Consider the following 16,724-nt stretch of genomic DNA (forward strand, 5'->3'; position numbering starts at 1 on the left):
AATCTGACATTTGTAAATACAATAAAACAAAGACACAAATGGCATTGTGAACTGTATAAAAGCCGACAAAGTCTTCAAGACTCAAAGTAACATACTTTATTTTCCATATCAGCTTCCAGGTTTCCAGATACAAAATACAAAAAAGATTGATGCACTCTCAAAAGAGTACATAGATCAGGTATAAAGAGTACAGCATGAACTCCTTTCTCAGTTTGTAACATTTCTTCTAGCTGGTTCAGCTAGGCTGGTAACAGATTCATTTTTACATTGATTAGTGCGGTTGTGCAAGTGCAGCCATCACAAACATTCTACCAAAGTAAATGTACAATCAGATTCAGTAGTTATTAATAACAGACAGAATTATTGATCAGCTAGCAGGGTTACTGCTAGTGGGAGGACTTTCAAGGGGCTACAAACCAGATGGGGCCTTCAGAGAGACAAGTTCATTCTTGGCTATGATGAGAGCTGTTCTCTTTATAGGAAAAGATCATTATGTCAAAGTTCATACTAAAATCTGTCAGTTTAATCGTATGAAACCTAGCGTCTGGTATAATATTCTGGGATAAACATTGTGCTATTTTCGGTGAAGAGATTTGGGGTAGATTTCTTGCATATTGTACCGTAGTGGGGCTTTCTGTAGTCTTTCTATAGCGTTTGCAGTCTCTAGTCATGGTGCGGTGGGGGGGGAGTGGGGAAGAGGAGAGCGGGCTTGGCGTGTCCCAGCAGAAGGGTGAAATCAGCCATCAAGGGCTTTTGCCAGAAATATCCCATTGGTCGTATAGGGCTAGTCTCCCATTGGCTTATAGGCCAGCCAATCATGAAAATCTCGCCACTACATGGCTACTAGACCACGTTACTAGACTAGAAAGTCCAATTAGTGATCAGCTCTGCAAGCTGATACAAAAAAGGAGATAATTAGAGCCCTCGAGACCCCAGTCAACCTACTGAACATACTGTATTATAGTGCTTTACTTAATTAAAAAATTAAAAATACATTGAAAGAATCATTTTGGTCTACTTTTAAATTCAGATTACATTATGGGCCACGGCCACCAATATTTCTCCTGTCCTCATCAAAAGACTGTGGGGTGGTAACCACTAACCACGATTAAAAATATATATTTATTTAAAATAAAATCTTATCAGTTGATCAAATTAACAACAACCTTTCTGTAAATGGCTTGGGTTACAGTCTAAATGTTCATATGCATATACAGCTTTTCTTTTTTTTTAAACCCAGAAGTATTTGGTCACCTAGGTCCTGTTTTAAAGTGAATTGAATTGTTCACTCAGTCACACAACACTTTGAAGTATCAAGATAGCTTATAAAATGATTGCATTGTTACATACTGTATAATAAAACCGCACAGTATAGTATATTTAACTAAAAGTACCATTATTGTACCATATTCCATTTGTTTTGACAGCTCAAGGTTGACATGGTAAATTCTGAATAAGCAAAAGGTGTCCTGAAAACAATACACTCATAATTTAAATACAGAAGTAAACATTTCTAGTAATTATTATACCTTTATACTTTGTTGTCTCATTCCAAATTATTGTTCTCTCAGAGGATATTGCAGGACGTAAAACGTGTTTAACATTAGCTAGTAAACAATGAGCTACAAATGGAATGTGCAACATTGTGGAAAATATATTTCAACATTCTTAAAATTAGCATGAAAAGTACACATACAGTATACACTTTAAGATCAAGATTCCTGCTGTAACACACTGTATAGAATTATTCCAAGTGTATTCAGTGTTTCAATGTACATACCAATAGAGTAATATATATGTCAACTGTTACCTGAGAAAGGTAAGTCTACCTCAAAATATATCTTTGTTGAGAGTGAATTAGAAAAGTTAGAAAAGTTGCTTTCACAATATGATCTACTTGCATCAAGTAATTAGTAATGTGTTGGATTACATTAACAAACTATCCTCAGCACGGTACTTAAAAGTGTGTTTTGAATTACGGTTTTGTATAAAATATGAAGTGAAATGAATGATATAGTCCAGTTTAAAATCTGATTTGATCACTCGCGAGGTTAATTAATGAATTAGTCAATCCTGTAATCTATGAAACGTATGAAATGGAAACATTTCTCCTCAGAGAGGAAACCATTTCAAATTGTGAATCAGCAGTGCTTAGTTTTGTCAGGACTCAATTTGAGAATAACGTACTTTATACCAATATAGATGGACGAAATCTATACAGTGCCTTAAAAAACAAAAACAAAAGTGTCAATATTCTTAGAAAAGAAACGGACGGCATTGTCGTTCAATACCCCTTTTCTGAGTAATTAAGCATTCGCCTGCTTTTTGCATAGTCTAATCTGATCACTAGAGGGTCAGATTACAGTACTCACATAACTTGAAATCACCATCCATGGCAAAGAATGACAGCAATTTGTGTGTGTGTGTGTGTGTGTGTGTGTGTGTGTGTGTGTGTGTGTGTGTGTGTGTGCACCATCACTAGCTGTTCCCACCAAATGATCCTCGTCTAGACTGCAGGCTCAAGGAGCTGTTACAGCTCTCGGAGTAGCTGATGCCTATTGTATGCTGAAAAACAATACAAAACAAAACAACTGTCATGATCACGCCAAGACATATTTACGTTATACATTAGCTTATGACTGGATGGATGGCAGGACAAATGTATAAAATAATGGATAGATCATTTTGCTCACCTGTGCACCCTCCTGACTTTCTCTGGCTCCACTATTCAACACATTCAGAGAGTTGGCCCTCTTCATTCTGGAAAGCAAATATATATGTTATCAGAAGGGGGGACTATTACTATAAGTACAGTAAATGTGAACAAAGCATGGTCATACATCAACCTATTTGACCTTATATCTTTACTTATTTTTTACCCAGTATTCATTGAGCTTGTTTCCTGTGTCCCAACTCCTTTGAGCTTGCGGACCAGCTTCTCGCTGCTGCGTCGTATGGATTCCCTGAGCTTAGTAAATGAGCCGCTGCGCTTCAGGGTGCCCAGCCCATCCTCCGTACTGGACCAAGTAGGACGACCGTCACCTACAGGACAAATAGATGGACAAAGTCAAAGACAGACGCGCACACGCACACGCACACACACACCGATAGGCAAACAGAAAGATTGAATTAATTTTTACCTTCAACAGATCCAAACTCTTTTTCGTGTGCTCTTGTCAGAATTTCTTTGTAGAGAGATTCAGCCTGCCTATACTTCCCTTGCTTCAGGTAGCATGATGCCTTGATGGAGAAAGATATATTTAATTTTTTATCCTTTGAGAGACACACACACACACACACAGGTATTTGGGTGAGTGGCCGAGTCTGCCGTTGTCTTGTAGGTGCAAACACAGGTATCAGGATCAATATTGAACATTATTTATAATTCATTACAATGACCTGTGCATTAATTGTCCCATAGTGGTGACTAAGTGAGCAGTTTACAATGACCATTTGCTTACTTGGTTGTCAACATTTCCACTAAATTTCTACTCTGATCTTGTCGTTCTGGCTAAGAGCATCTGCTAAATAACAAAATTGAACATTTACAATTACATTGTATTAATGATTTTCCTGTTCCTACTTTGCATTTTCTGTTAAATAATGCTTCATAATTCTGTGTACACTGTAAATTGTCCCTTTCAGTTGGGTTAGTTCAGTCCATTCTGTTGCACCCACCAGGTTGTTCTTGGTCTTGGCTACATTGGCGTCATCTGGTCCCAGGCGGCTCTGGTAGATGTGTAGGGCCCGTTCATAGTACTGCTCCACCTCCTGGTACTTTCCTTGGTTCTGACACAGTAGGGCCAGGTTGTTTAGTTGCTTTGCAACATCTGGGTGGTCAGTGCCAAGGACCTATAGGTACATTTCAGATAGAAGTTAGTTGCACTATAAACCATATTAGCGACTATAAGCAACGACGGATACGGCAGTCGGCTACGGCAACCGGAAATGGATCAGTGCTCGATACATAAACCTGCTCTCCGTCGCAGCCCTTTCTACTACGGGAGAACCTACACTTACACGTAGTGTCTACAACGCCATGTCATAACCATGTTTATTGAAATTATAGCTGTCATACATTTACACCGATTGCTCCATCACCTCTCTTATGCTGTGTAATGTGTTGGCATGCTCCGAATGAAGAAATAACACTAATACCATGTCATATTAACCATGTTTATTAAAACGGTTTTAGAATAACACAGATTTCTCCAGCACCTTCCTCTTTCCACTGCTGATCATGTCCAGCGCATGTAAGAATTAAGCAATATCGGCAAGTTAGCTGACGCGCGACGGGGTGTTTTAAAAATAATAATAATGTGTTTATGTTTGACACATGCTGCATGGACGCTTCACCATGGCAACCAATGTCGCCGTCGCTGGAGGCTGTTTGCTTAACGATTTTGACAGCTACGGCGTGGGCGTCATAGCCGCCGTACTTCCGCGTAGCGGAGCCGTCCTGAAAACAGTCGTTGCTTAAAGTCCCTATTGTTGCTGTCGGGCAGAAACCTCATATTAGCTTTCTGTGTTTTTCCGTAAATTAATGTCCTACTTGATCATACTACAGCGTCACATCACACGCAAGCATCAAAAGTAGTAGATCTACAAGCTCAAAACTCTGTCCGAAGCGCTGCGTTTTGAAATATTTTACAATTTTAATCCAGTTTTTAAAAAAAATGTTAAAACAGTTTTGGACATATGAAGTTTGACTCTGTTTTATTACCTTCTCTCGGATCTCCAGAGCTCTCTTACAGAGTGGTTCGGCTTCCATATATTTCCCTCTCTTCCCATAAAGCACTGCTAGGTTGTTCAGTGTTGCTGCCACCTGTAGACAGACGCACACATAATGGATGCACAAAATGATGAATACACACACCCTCAGTGAGGTTGATTTAGACCAGGGGTACTCTAAATATAACTCTGGAAGGTCCACCAGGAACATTTTCAATAAGACAAAGGTCCATAAGACCAGTCATATAAGGCCCATTACATCCATCTCATTCTCATGTTGGTTTCATGCAATTTTAAAAGACATTTTGACCATGTTTACAATTACATAATGTGCCTGAAAATATCAACGTGGATGTCAAGTGGAGACGGCTTGTTGCATAACAATAGCATATCTTAGATAATACAAATAATATATTAGGAAAATGTAATAATTTGCTATAATCGCTATTTGAGGATCCCTGATGTAAACGATGCTCAAATGAATTTAAAATGAACAATGCTAAGTCAATTCCTTAGACGTCATTGCTGTCCATCCGAGTAGGTGTGAGTGTTGGGGTGGATAACCTACAGCTGCATGGATGGTAGTAGGTTTGATTGATTGACTGAAAATGTTATAAACATATTGCAGAATGGGACCAGTCCAAGGAAGGTACAGGTCAATACAAAATCTGCGGATGAAACCAGAAAAAAACACTAAGACTAAGACTTGTTTACATCAGGGTCCTCCATTTTCAATTCATCAAAGGTATTGGGTGGATAACCTACAGCTGGATGGTCCATTCCCAGTGTTTTCTCTCTGATCGCCAGAGCATCGTTCAGGAGGTTTGCTGCCTCTTTGTACTTGTTCTGGTCCCTGCAGGAAACAGACACAAACATGACACGTGCACACATAAGACATCAAAGGGAGCTTGAGCCCCTGCCCTTTTACCCGTCTGTAAAAGAAAACTGCCCTCTCCAGACCATGAATGAATGCAGCCTCACCTGTAAACCAGTGCTAGTATGTTTAGCATGGTGGCTACATCTGGGTGGCTGTGTCCTGAGGTCTTCTCCAGGTCTTCCAGGGCCTGTTGAAGAGTGATGAAATGTTATTCTCTTTAAATGTAGGATATATTTTGTTCGAAACTGTTACTTTTCAGGATTCAAATTCTGAAGAAAGGAGTCCTTATGCACACCTACGAGGGACAGGTGTGTCGGATAAATTAATTGGAAGAGCAGGAAAAAACTGGAATCCCGCACACTGTCTTCACTTACAGAATTTTATTTAAGCTTCATCGGGCATGGATTCAAATTCAAAAATAGCAAAAGTAGCTGCTACTTTTGATGCCTTCGTGAATATGGAGATAAGATGCTTCTGCCAAAATGTAAATGTATACATCATGTATACATAATGTATAAATGTATACATTATTGAACTCAACTGACTTGAATGTGAACATATAAAAACCTCGGACACACCTGTTTGCAAAGTGGCACCGCCACCTCGTAGCGTCCCTGAGAAGCGTACTGAATGACCAGGTTGTGGAGGGTTCTGAGACGGGCCGGGATCTCATACCCTCCCTGCTGTGCTGCTGCCACGGCACTGCTTTGGTGGGGCTGTGACACTGAACCAGGACAGAAGATGGAAGGGGATGAACACGGACGCATACGACACTGTACAAAGAAACACCCGCACAAACGTGCAGGTATTTCCTACGAAACGGTTATCAAGCCAGGTGACCACTGCCTAGTCAGTCAGGAGGCCTGCACAGGCCCAGTGCCAGAATGTAGGCTCACTGTGTGCATGTGTGCCTCCATGTCTGTCTAACAAGTATAGACCAGGCAGGGATACACATTAGCACAGGCCTATTCTAAAAGAAACTATGCATTTAAGATCAACTGAAAAGTAGGGCCTGCGTAATGTGCCGTTTCACCCACGGAGTAGATTATTCCTCACCACATGTAACAGCAACGCTCAAAATGTGACATCACTACAGTAATTGTCCCTAGGTCTTGTGAAGAGCTGTTGCCTCAAATATTCCTTTCCATCATGAGAGCATTCATAAAGTCTTGAGAGGCTAAACTCCACTGTGTCAGCAGTGGCTCTCAAAGTGGGGTTCAGGGACCCGCAGGAGATCTTGAATGTGTTCCAGGTGGTCCCCAACAATACGAGTTAATATAGTATCAACATTAGTTCATCCACTTTAACCCTATATACATCGGATATGTGAAAGATTATCGATCGTCAAGCTCACAACGTTGTAGATCTGCCATTTTAAAATATATGATGTAACATTTTTGTAGCATTTCAAAAACACTATTCTTGTATGTATGTATCTTGTATGTATGCATCTTGTATGTATAGCACAAAATATTGTCAGATGGTCCGTGGCCAATCGGATATGTAAAGAAAATGACCGATCTTCAAGCTCACAACGTTGTAGATCTGCCATTTTCAAAAAAGTAATTTAAAATTAAAATCCTGTATGGGGTCTCTAGCACAAGATATTGTCAGATGGGGATCCGTGGCCAATTCATTTTGGGGGTCACATTATCAGATGGGGATCCGTGGCCAATTCATTTGGGGGTCATATTGTCAGATGGGGATCCGTAGCCAATTCATTTGGGGGTCATATTCTCAGATGGGGATCCGTAGCCAATTCATTTGGGGGTCATATTGTCAGATGGGGATCCGTGGCCAATTCATTTGGGGGTCATATTGTCAGATGGGGATCCGTGGCCAATTCATTTGGGGGTCCTTGACATAAAAAGAGTTTGAGAACCACTGATACAGAGAGTGGCTTACCGACACTGAGAAACTATGACAGGCAGGACAAAACAACTTGAGACGCAATCAAACGGCATAATGTAATGTAATACAATACTCACTCTGTGACTGTTCCTCCTCCTCAGTAGGAAAGAGGTCATCTAGAGATTCCTTTGTGGAGGAGGTGTCCTTATCATCCTGTTGGAGAAGAAAAGAAACAAACTCCACTTCGTCATCACACCTATACAGCAATCTCATCAAATTCTACTTCATTAAAGGACCACTTCACCACTTTTCAACCTATCTTCATATAATAGGTCCTCGGTAATAATCATGATAAAATGGCACAATTTTTTTCTACTCAGTCTGTGTCTCATAGGAGGGCTGTGGGCAGTTCAGAAACCCGTCCACCAGTGACATCATCGATGGGGAATACAAGCTAATAGAAACTGCAGGCTTTCTAGTCCTGAAAAGTTGCAATGCGAAAATGGAAGCCATCGTTCTCACGATAATACAAATCTAAACATTTTTGTAAAAATATATTGTTTAAAAAAAATCTGCCTAACGATGATGTCACTGGTGGACGGGTTTCTGAACTGCCCACAGTCTTCCTATGAGAAGCAGACTGAGTAGAAAAAAATGGTGCCATTTTATCATGATTATTAGTGAGAACCAATTATATGAAGATGGGTTGAAAAGTGGTGAAGTGGTCCTTTAAATAATTTCAAACATAAGTTTAGGACCCACTTAATTGACCAGATCACTTAATTATATTTCTTTGTATAATCTCTTCTTTTCTCTAATCATGTAGATAACCAAGAATTCTAATCATGTTCTTGTTTTTTTTGTTTTGTTCTTGTTTTATACACTGCTGCAATCATGTTTTCTGGATATTTCATATCTCTTGTACAATGTTTCATTGTGATTTACATAGGTAGAGGCCTCGTATACGCCCTTTGGGCTTTTTTGCCTCAGCCTAGCACTTTACCCTTCTTATATTTATATGTTCACTGTGTTGTTTTTTATACTGTGCTGAATAAATAAATACAAATACAATCACAATTCAGTAACAATATATAAACCAGCTCATTTTATGCATGCTTCTATGCTATCTATCTATGCATGATTGTTGATGTTTGCATATAATATTAGTAAACTCATAATATTGGTGCAAACTAGGCTTGGGCCCATATTCTATAATATCCCATATTATGATATAGTGTGTCGATAATCAAACATTTTTAAATGTATAATCATCTTAAAGTGCGTACGACATAAAACTATAATATAGGATAAAACTAATCATGTTGTCTGTCTCACCAGTGGTGGGTCGTCCTGGTCATATTTACGAATGGAAGCCATGAACTGGAGGTGTTTGTTGTTTTCCTCCAGGGCGACGAGCTCCTGTTCTCTCTCCTGTAGATGCTGCTGGGTTCCAGCCAGCTCATCTCTCAGCCACTGGTTCTCCTGACACAGCCGACGCACCTGAAGAGGAAGAGATTTAAAAAAAAAAAAAAAAAAAAAAAAAAAACTTTATTTACAGAGAATGCCCCGTGTCTCATGCACACACAGGAGCAGCAGGTGACAAGAAAGAGGGAGTGATATGTTATCTGTTTTTAACACTTAAAGGTGTAGTTCACCCAAGAAGTAGGTCGGGAGTGCCTTATTGTCGGTATCAGCCGGTAACACGCGGGAGTCTGTCCCCGTAACAATGCGCTAGACCCCTTGGAGATGGATTGCTGAGGTGGAGCGCCACACCTACCATCAGCTCCCAGTACTTCCAGCATGACTTGCCGCACCCAAGCTGTGCTACTCATACGCTGAGTTGGCGAGATCAAAACCATGAACTTGTGGTCCAAAGACGAGCTACTGAGCTACCCGGACACTATAGTTCACCCAAAAAAGTGAAAGAATTAAGCCTTTTTAGTTTTTGTTGCATTCCTAAGCCAATCATTTGATGACTGGGTTATTGGTCAGTAGGAGACTCTTTTGAGTTTGAGTTTCAATTTAGGAACTGGATGATGCAACAAACCACCTCATAAACAATAACTACATTGCTATAAAAGTTGTGGTATGACTAATGATGTGCGTGTGTAATAAAATGTAACAGTGGCAGTTAGAAATGCTTCTGTAATAAAATAAAATAAATCATGAGACGATGGAGGGCTCGTCTGAGGACGACCTAGATAAGAGAGACTTTCTGAAAATGTGACCAAATCTGCTGGGTCACAAATATACATGCAGCAATGCTAATATTCGGTTACATGTCCCTTGGGCACTTTCAAATCAATCAGATTCTTCCATATCTATTTTTCTTCCGAGTCATCTCACCTGTGCACGAAGCTTCTGTTTCTCTGCTTCAAGAGAACTCAGGTGGGCTGACAGTGCCATCATGACCTGGAGGGTGGAGACAATGCATGTAGTGAGGGCAAACAGCCTATAGAGAAACCTTTTAGTTTGAGAAAGTAATGCACAAGAACAAAAAACAACCATGGATAGTGGACACTCAAAAGAGTTTAGTCTGAAACTTGTTCAAGTCAACTTGTTTTTTTAAAGGGAAATGATCTGAAACAGGTAGAGATTCTGTCTTCGGTTTAGTAATGTGCTATAGACTAGAGAGACATAGGGAGGGAGGACAATGTTAATGGGAGCAGTGAAAGAGATGGGTACAGACAGACCAATGACTATTCTAATTTCTTCTAAACTATTCATTCTAATCCATTACAAGAAATGTATTCTACTGTAGTAAAGAGATCTGCTCTTGGCTCTTGGCCCCTTTCTGCTGTGTCTATGATTCAGTTGTGCTGTTCGGTTCTGTTCCATCTTTACCTGGGCCTCCCCCAGTCCCAGCTCTATCCTCTCCAGTGACTGGCTGATGATGCAGCTTTTCTCTTGTTCCACACTGCCGCTTTCTGCCGCTGATCTGTTCTCCATCGCACCCTGCAGTTTGTCCAGCAGAGTGCGGTTTTCTCCTCTCAGCGCCTCCAGCCCAGCTATCACCTGCTGTGTGCTGCAAAGAAGTTCTTCACCAGATAACATGGTTCAGCGTCTAGAGTTCCTCTTCTGACCTGGAAATTGGTATGAATGAAGTAGTAGTATCAGTACCAGTAGATTGTAATAATAATAAACAGACTTTATCCCCCTTAACGCAAAAGGAATTGTTTGAACCTCCTTGGACTAACATTGGCAAGTGAAGAGTCACACTCGGACTAACGAGTGACAAGATCAAGGAGTTTTTGTTATTTCTCCATAGGCCTTAAAACGGAAACGATCATCTTGGCTGTGGCTTGCAGAACAATACATTGCATATTGTCGCTGTCAGCAGAAACCTCCTATCTTCATATTCTTAATAACTTAAACGAACTTAAATAAATTAACACCTTACCTACTTGATCATACTAGACTAGTTTAAAGCTCGTTGGATGCGTGACTTTAAGGACATTTAGTACATTGATTGGGCCCGCGGGCTGGACTTCAGACATCACTGTACTAGAGCGTCACACAAAAATATCAAATGTAGCAGATCTACAAGCTCGAAACTGCGCAAGGTGACATGTTTTCAGCTTGTCGATCTGCTACTTTTGCTGTCTTTGAATTTGTATCCTGAAAAGTTACCGACAGAGACAATATGCATTATTAAGTTTAGACAATCACAGGGAAAGTAAGTGAATGTCAATTTAGTATATCCTGCTCTTCTGCGTCAATCTGATTTGTCCTGATTTGTTAAACCTAATGTACCCAGCCCACTTCCAGTACCATCTGTGGTTCAGAACAATGTAACAAAAATGAATAATGAATAATGGACCCGTTTCGCAGCAGACATTTTGACAACTGAAGGCAGGGATGGATTAAGAAGACTCACGGGAGCTCCTGGGCCAATTATCTTTTAGGAGGCCCAGCCCTCCATGTGCCACCCAGAACGGTCTGGGCATACAAGCAGACTACTTGAGTTGTACGGTGTGGGTCAAGAAAGCACCTGTAGAAACTTTATCATACAGTATTTACGGTCTATAACTCAATATCCCACACCTACAGTATTTACATATTTGTTTGCATTTAAAAAAAATACAACTTAATAAAACATTATTCTTGTTAGTTAGATGGCCATATAGAAGGGACCTTGTACGGTATAGGCTGAGGGGATCAAATATTTGAGTGTTAACCTGCAAGGGGTCAAGGGGTCATGCTCATGGGCACTAGCCCTGTCCAAAATCCATCCATGGCTGAAGATAATAACTTTAATTGCGGGGTGTGTTTCATTTAGGCAGTAATGTATGCTGACATTCATAAATGTTATGAATGTCAGCATACCGTTAACAACACAAGAGTAACCTAATATACCTAAATTAAACACACCCATGAATTAAACTTCAGCTGTGTGTTCACCTGTCAAATGTTCTGTCTGCTGTGAAAGGACCCAATGGCAAATGCAATGAACCCAAGTTTACATACATCATTTTATATGACATAACAAGTTACAAAGTGATAGGACATCCTGTAAAACATTAAAAACTGAAGAATTGGAAAGTGATGACATGGGAAATAAATTAATAAAGGTTGCCGATTTGGAGGAAGTGATCGCTTCCTCTTCTTCTTTTCCCTTCCTCGAGGAAGGGCAAAGAAGAAGCAAATTCAAACTCACACTAGATTAGATTGACTACAGTAGATTACTAGATTTATTATTTGGGGTTTAAACATGACTGAACCAATGAAAAGTAAAAGAGTGTGTGACTAAATAAAAAGTAACAGTTTTGGATAAACAAGGTTTCCACCTGACAGCAGGGGGAAAAAAATACCACTGCCTGCAGTGCGGCAGGGTTTCAGTGCAAGGTTGATCTCCTCCCCAGATAACAACATGGTTCCACCTCTCTGGTTTCTGTTCTCTACTCTAACCTGGGGGAGGACGGAGGGAGGACTGGACAGAGGAAGGACTAGAAGGGGCTAGAAAGGAAAAACACACACGGAGGACATACGTACTCTTCTAAACAGATAATTGATCACTTTGTAATGCTACAGTAACAGGAACAGTAAATGAGACTGGAACCAACAGGGAAGTGGACATAGAAGGGGAAGATGTTGCAGATAGACTGGGAAGTAAAACATAATACAGAACATAAGATTTAGACATGCATGAAAGCTTGGTTTCAGCTGTGCTGGGGCCTGTGGGCCCTGGGGCTAATTACTAGGCTACTCATGTTATAGGCTAGCCGCAATTTGCAACTCTAGATTTGTTTACAATGGGATGAATCTAGAGTTGCAATACCCTCCATTGACTCCCCACTCATCCAATTTGGTTTGTGATCTGCTTGTCTTAAACAACGTTAAACTCACCAACATTGCAGCTGTAGTCCAAGCTTGAATTATCCTCTTTCAATCTGCCGAGCTTGTTTTTCATAAAAATCCCCGTAGACATGTTATGAGTTACTTTCTGTCAAGAAATTCTGTGCAGGTGATTATTTTTCTAAGTGCTGGAGTTTGGAAGCACTCGTCATAAGTCACTGAACGGCCCTGCGTACCACCTGTTTCGAATTTGCACATAAAGGCAGCAGCGCGACCCGTTAACAAAAACGAGTGCTTCCAAACTGCAACACTTAGAAAAAGAATCACCTGCAGAGGATGTCTTGACAGAAAGTAGCTCATAACATGTCTACGGGGGATTTTTATGAAAAACAAGCTCGGCAGATTGAAAGAGGATAATTCAAGCTTGGACTACAGCTGCAATGTTTGTGAGTTTAACGTTGTTTAAGACAAGCAGATCACAAACCAAATTGGATGAGTGGGGAGTCAATGGAGGGTATTGCAACTCTAGATTCATCCCATTATAAAAAAATTTAGAGTTGCAAATTGCGGCTAGTTATAGGCCTACATTATTGACTTCCCCAACTCTGGAAGCAATATCAATCATAACCCCTGAATAAGACTTCAAAATAAACAGATCAAATGTAAGTGACGATCACTTCACGAATCAATACAAATAGCAGGCCTAGTGTGTCAGATTAGCATAATGTATGTTTGAAGCTGCATATAATAGGTGACCTCATCCTTATTGTTTCTTTCAACATAGGCCTACATACAGCCCAACCCTATAGCCTCAGGTCAACTAAAACAGTGAGTGAACAAGTGTATCATTGTCGTCTTTCTTGAAGAATACGACATATCTGATGAACCATCATGATTCATGAACTAAGGGATATTGGAGGCGAGTGACACTCCATGAGTCCTGGCCATTGACAACGTGTAGCCCTCTAATCCCTAGTGGTGGTGGGTGGCCTGCCACCCACAGTGACTTCCAAAACGTTAATCGCTCAAAAAGATACAGAATTGAACCTGCCACGAAGAAGAGAAGTGCAGGACAAGGATGAGAGAGGACCAAGATGAATCTATAGCCTACTCCGATCGATGGCGTTTCAACTAAAGCCATCGATATGAACACACACAGCGGAGTTGTTGTCATCCTAGCCCGTCTCCATGCGTTTTGTTTACGATGGGCGGCGCAACAGGCCTGTATGTTTCCATGCAATACATGCATGTCCGACCAACGATGAAGATGAGCAAAGAGGATAATTAAGTGTAAAACAATGCATATTGGCTACAAATCCAATGACGACTAGTTCACATATCATGTATTTGTCCTAATAAACTGTCGCGGTAAAACAACATTGCAATAAGCTGCGCGTTAGCCTTTTGAACATCATGTTGATAATGAATATGTAATGACGCTACGACAATGAGGTGAAAAACGGTGTCATGATGTTCACAACAAACGTGAATTCATGTTGTCAACACACATAAATAAAAGGTTATTTATTGCTCACCTCTTATATTAATACCAAACTCCTGGCCTGGCTTCGACTCCTTGTATTCAGAATCACTCCGCTTTGTTATTATATTTAACATGGGGCCACGTTAAACTCACGGACGCTTTATAACGGGTCAGAAGACTCAGAAACATTCCGTTATTTCCAATCCAGGGTGTATAAATAATACAGTGATAATAAAGCGGTGTTAATAAGGAGTGATGATGTGTGTGAAGTACAAGTCGGATTGTAAATCATTCACCTGCTGCTGCCTTCCTCCGGCTCAGACGGTTCTTCTGTCATTACAGCTTTACCTGATCCAAGCGTTCCTTCCCACCATGCACCGCGCGGCGCCGGTCCTGCATGGTCGTCCCGGGATGAGGCCATCTATCTGCCGCGGAGATGAACTGCCACTGGCCTGGGCCCAGATCAAACAACACACAGGGACAGACGGCGACAGTCAGGGTCCCAGGGAATTAAGGCAGTTTGCAGCCATCTAGTGTTCGCGTTTGGTTTAACCTAAAAATCTAATATTTTATGCATAATCTTTTATGCGCATGCTGCTCGACCATCTCCATCTGAAAATATTCTGTGCTAGGGTTTTTGAAAATAGCAGATCTACAAGCTCGAACTTGTCTATAGTCTTAGGTATGTCCCAGATTGCACCTCACAATCTCAGGTGGGACACCTCAGCAATCATGAAAGGGCCATGTACAAAAGTACACAAATACTTAAGTAAAGGTCACAATATTCATCTTATAAAAGTACAATTTCTAGTATGAAGTAGCCTATATGGTATATGCAATTGGGCTACGACCAGGCTTAAAGCCCACCCCCAACCCCCAGCCAGGAGGAAAGCTGTTTCAGCACCATAGACAGCACCTTAATTGTACCCAGATAAGGACTATTTTATTAAAAATCAACACCATGATGCTGCAACACGAACACGACATGATATATACATGGTATGTAAACTTTCCACCATGGGAACTTAACCGTATGTGTGCAGGCGTCATACAGTAGGTGTACAGGGTGTGTTGTCACATCTATAAATGTATGATGGTGTTAATTAGACATGGGCTTTGCCTTGACCTGAACAGCCTCTCTCTCTCTGTCTCTCTCTCTTTCTCTCCTCTGACTAATTGTAGTAGAGAGTATGGTGCTGTGGTGTGGTGCATGGTGTCAGATATACACAATTACACACACTGCGTGTCTCCCTCTCTCTATCACTGTCTCCATATCTCTCCATCGCCCATCTCTTTCAATCTTGCTCTCTTTCCTGCTCTAACTTTCCGTGTTGTGATTGGCAGTATACAGTTGGAGGCCATCGATATTGTCCTTTTCTTTTTTTTCTGAGGTTTGCGTGATCTGCGCAAAAGGACAGTTAACCCATTTTGGGCGGGAACCCCTTTTGGTGTTTTAAACATTATGTTATAATTTAGCTATTGAAAAATAGCAGATCTACAAGCTCATAGCGCGCCACCGAGTGGCGCGCTACGAGCTTGTAGGTCTGCTATTTTTGAAAAATCGTGAAAATATTTATTTCAGAAAACTGGAGGATTTATAAGGATTTTTTGAGGTCAGGCCTAAATGGGTCAAATGATAAGGGACAATATCAGTGGCACCCAACTGTATGTCATAATGTTCATCAAACACATGCATAAAGTGAGTGGCAAATCGAGTGGCAAAGTGAGTTTATAACGTTGTTTAATGTAGGCGTTCTCGCATAACTGCCAGGTATGATGATGATGCATGCATACCCTCTAATGAAATGAAATGAAATGAAATGAAATGAAATGAAATGAAATCTATATTTACCCAGGGTATCTGGGCTAAGCTCAAGAACTTGTTTCCAGCCAGGCCCTGCTCATAGAACACATTTCATCGTAGTGGTTGATGCCTTGTTCAAGGGCATTTCAGCGGTGGTAATTTTAACGTGTCGGACGGCTGGTTCGAACTGGGAACCTTCCGGTATCTAGACCGCGCCGCTATCCGTTCGGCCACCGCTGCCACATGCTCTAAGAGATCAAAAGGTTAGCTAAAATAAAATACAACACAATGATTTCCATTTTGTGGGTCAGATTGTTCTAATCTAGACCCATGATTCATTTTCAAAAGATAACTTATACTCCTTACTGTAGGAATCATAAATCCTTGTTTCTGCACTACTATCCTGAGAGGAGAGTGGGAGAGGGAAAGAAGAGTAGGCATTTCAGCGGTGGTAATTTTAACGTGTCGGACGGCTGGTTCGAACTGGGAACCTTCCGGTATCTAGACCGCGCCGCTATCCGTTCGGCCACCGCTGCCACATGCTCTAAGAGATCAAAAGGTTAGCTAAAATAAAATACAACACAATGATTTCCATTTTGTGGGTCAGATTGTTCTAATCTAGACCCATGATTCATTTTCAAAAGATAACTTATACTCCTTACTGTAGGAATCATAAATCCTTG

The 16,724-nt window shown here is 40.8% G+C and overlaps 1 protein-coding gene across 3 annotated transcripts; it reads right to left on the reverse strand.

Annotated features, from left to right (window-relative positions):
* Window positions 1-73: 73 nt before the first annotated feature.
* On the reverse strand, window positions 74-14,656 carry klc3 (kinesin light chain 3). 3 transcript variants are annotated; one of them, XM_079513462.1, is made up of 14 exons: window positions 14,586-14,656; window positions 10,304-10,542; window positions 9,806-9,871; window positions 8,795-8,959; window positions 7,597-7,672; window positions 6,187-6,332; window positions 5,713-5,795; window positions 5,497-5,584; window positions 4,724-4,825; window positions 3,679-3,852; window positions 3,141-3,240; window positions 2,880-3,042; window positions 2,694-2,760; window positions 74-2,565 (listed from the first exon to the last, which is right to left on the reverse strand). In XM_079513462.1, the coding sequence occupies exons 2-14, from the start codon at window positions 10,511-10,513 to the stop codon at window positions 2,479-2,481; spliced, it is 1,527 nt and encodes a 508-aa protein (XP_079369588.1). In that variant the 5' UTR covers window positions 10,514-10,542; window positions 14,586-14,656; the 3' UTR covers window positions 74-2,478. The 3 variants fall into 3 exon arrangements, with proteins under 3 accessions (XP_079369588.1, XP_079369587.1, XP_079369586.1); XM_079513461.1 differs by having other exon boundaries at window positions 14,534-14,641; XM_079513460.1 differs by lacking the exon at window positions 14,586-14,656 and adding an exon at window positions 14,290-14,564.
* Between the last annotated feature and the right edge of the window lie 2,068 nt (window positions 14,657-16,724).

This window comes from Electrona antarctica (genome assembly GCF_951216825.1).
Source record: "Electrona antarctica genome assembly, chromosome: 11".
Taxonomy (NCBI): Eukaryota; Metazoa; Chordata; class Actinopteri; order Myctophiformes; family Myctophidae; genus Electrona; species Electrona antarctica.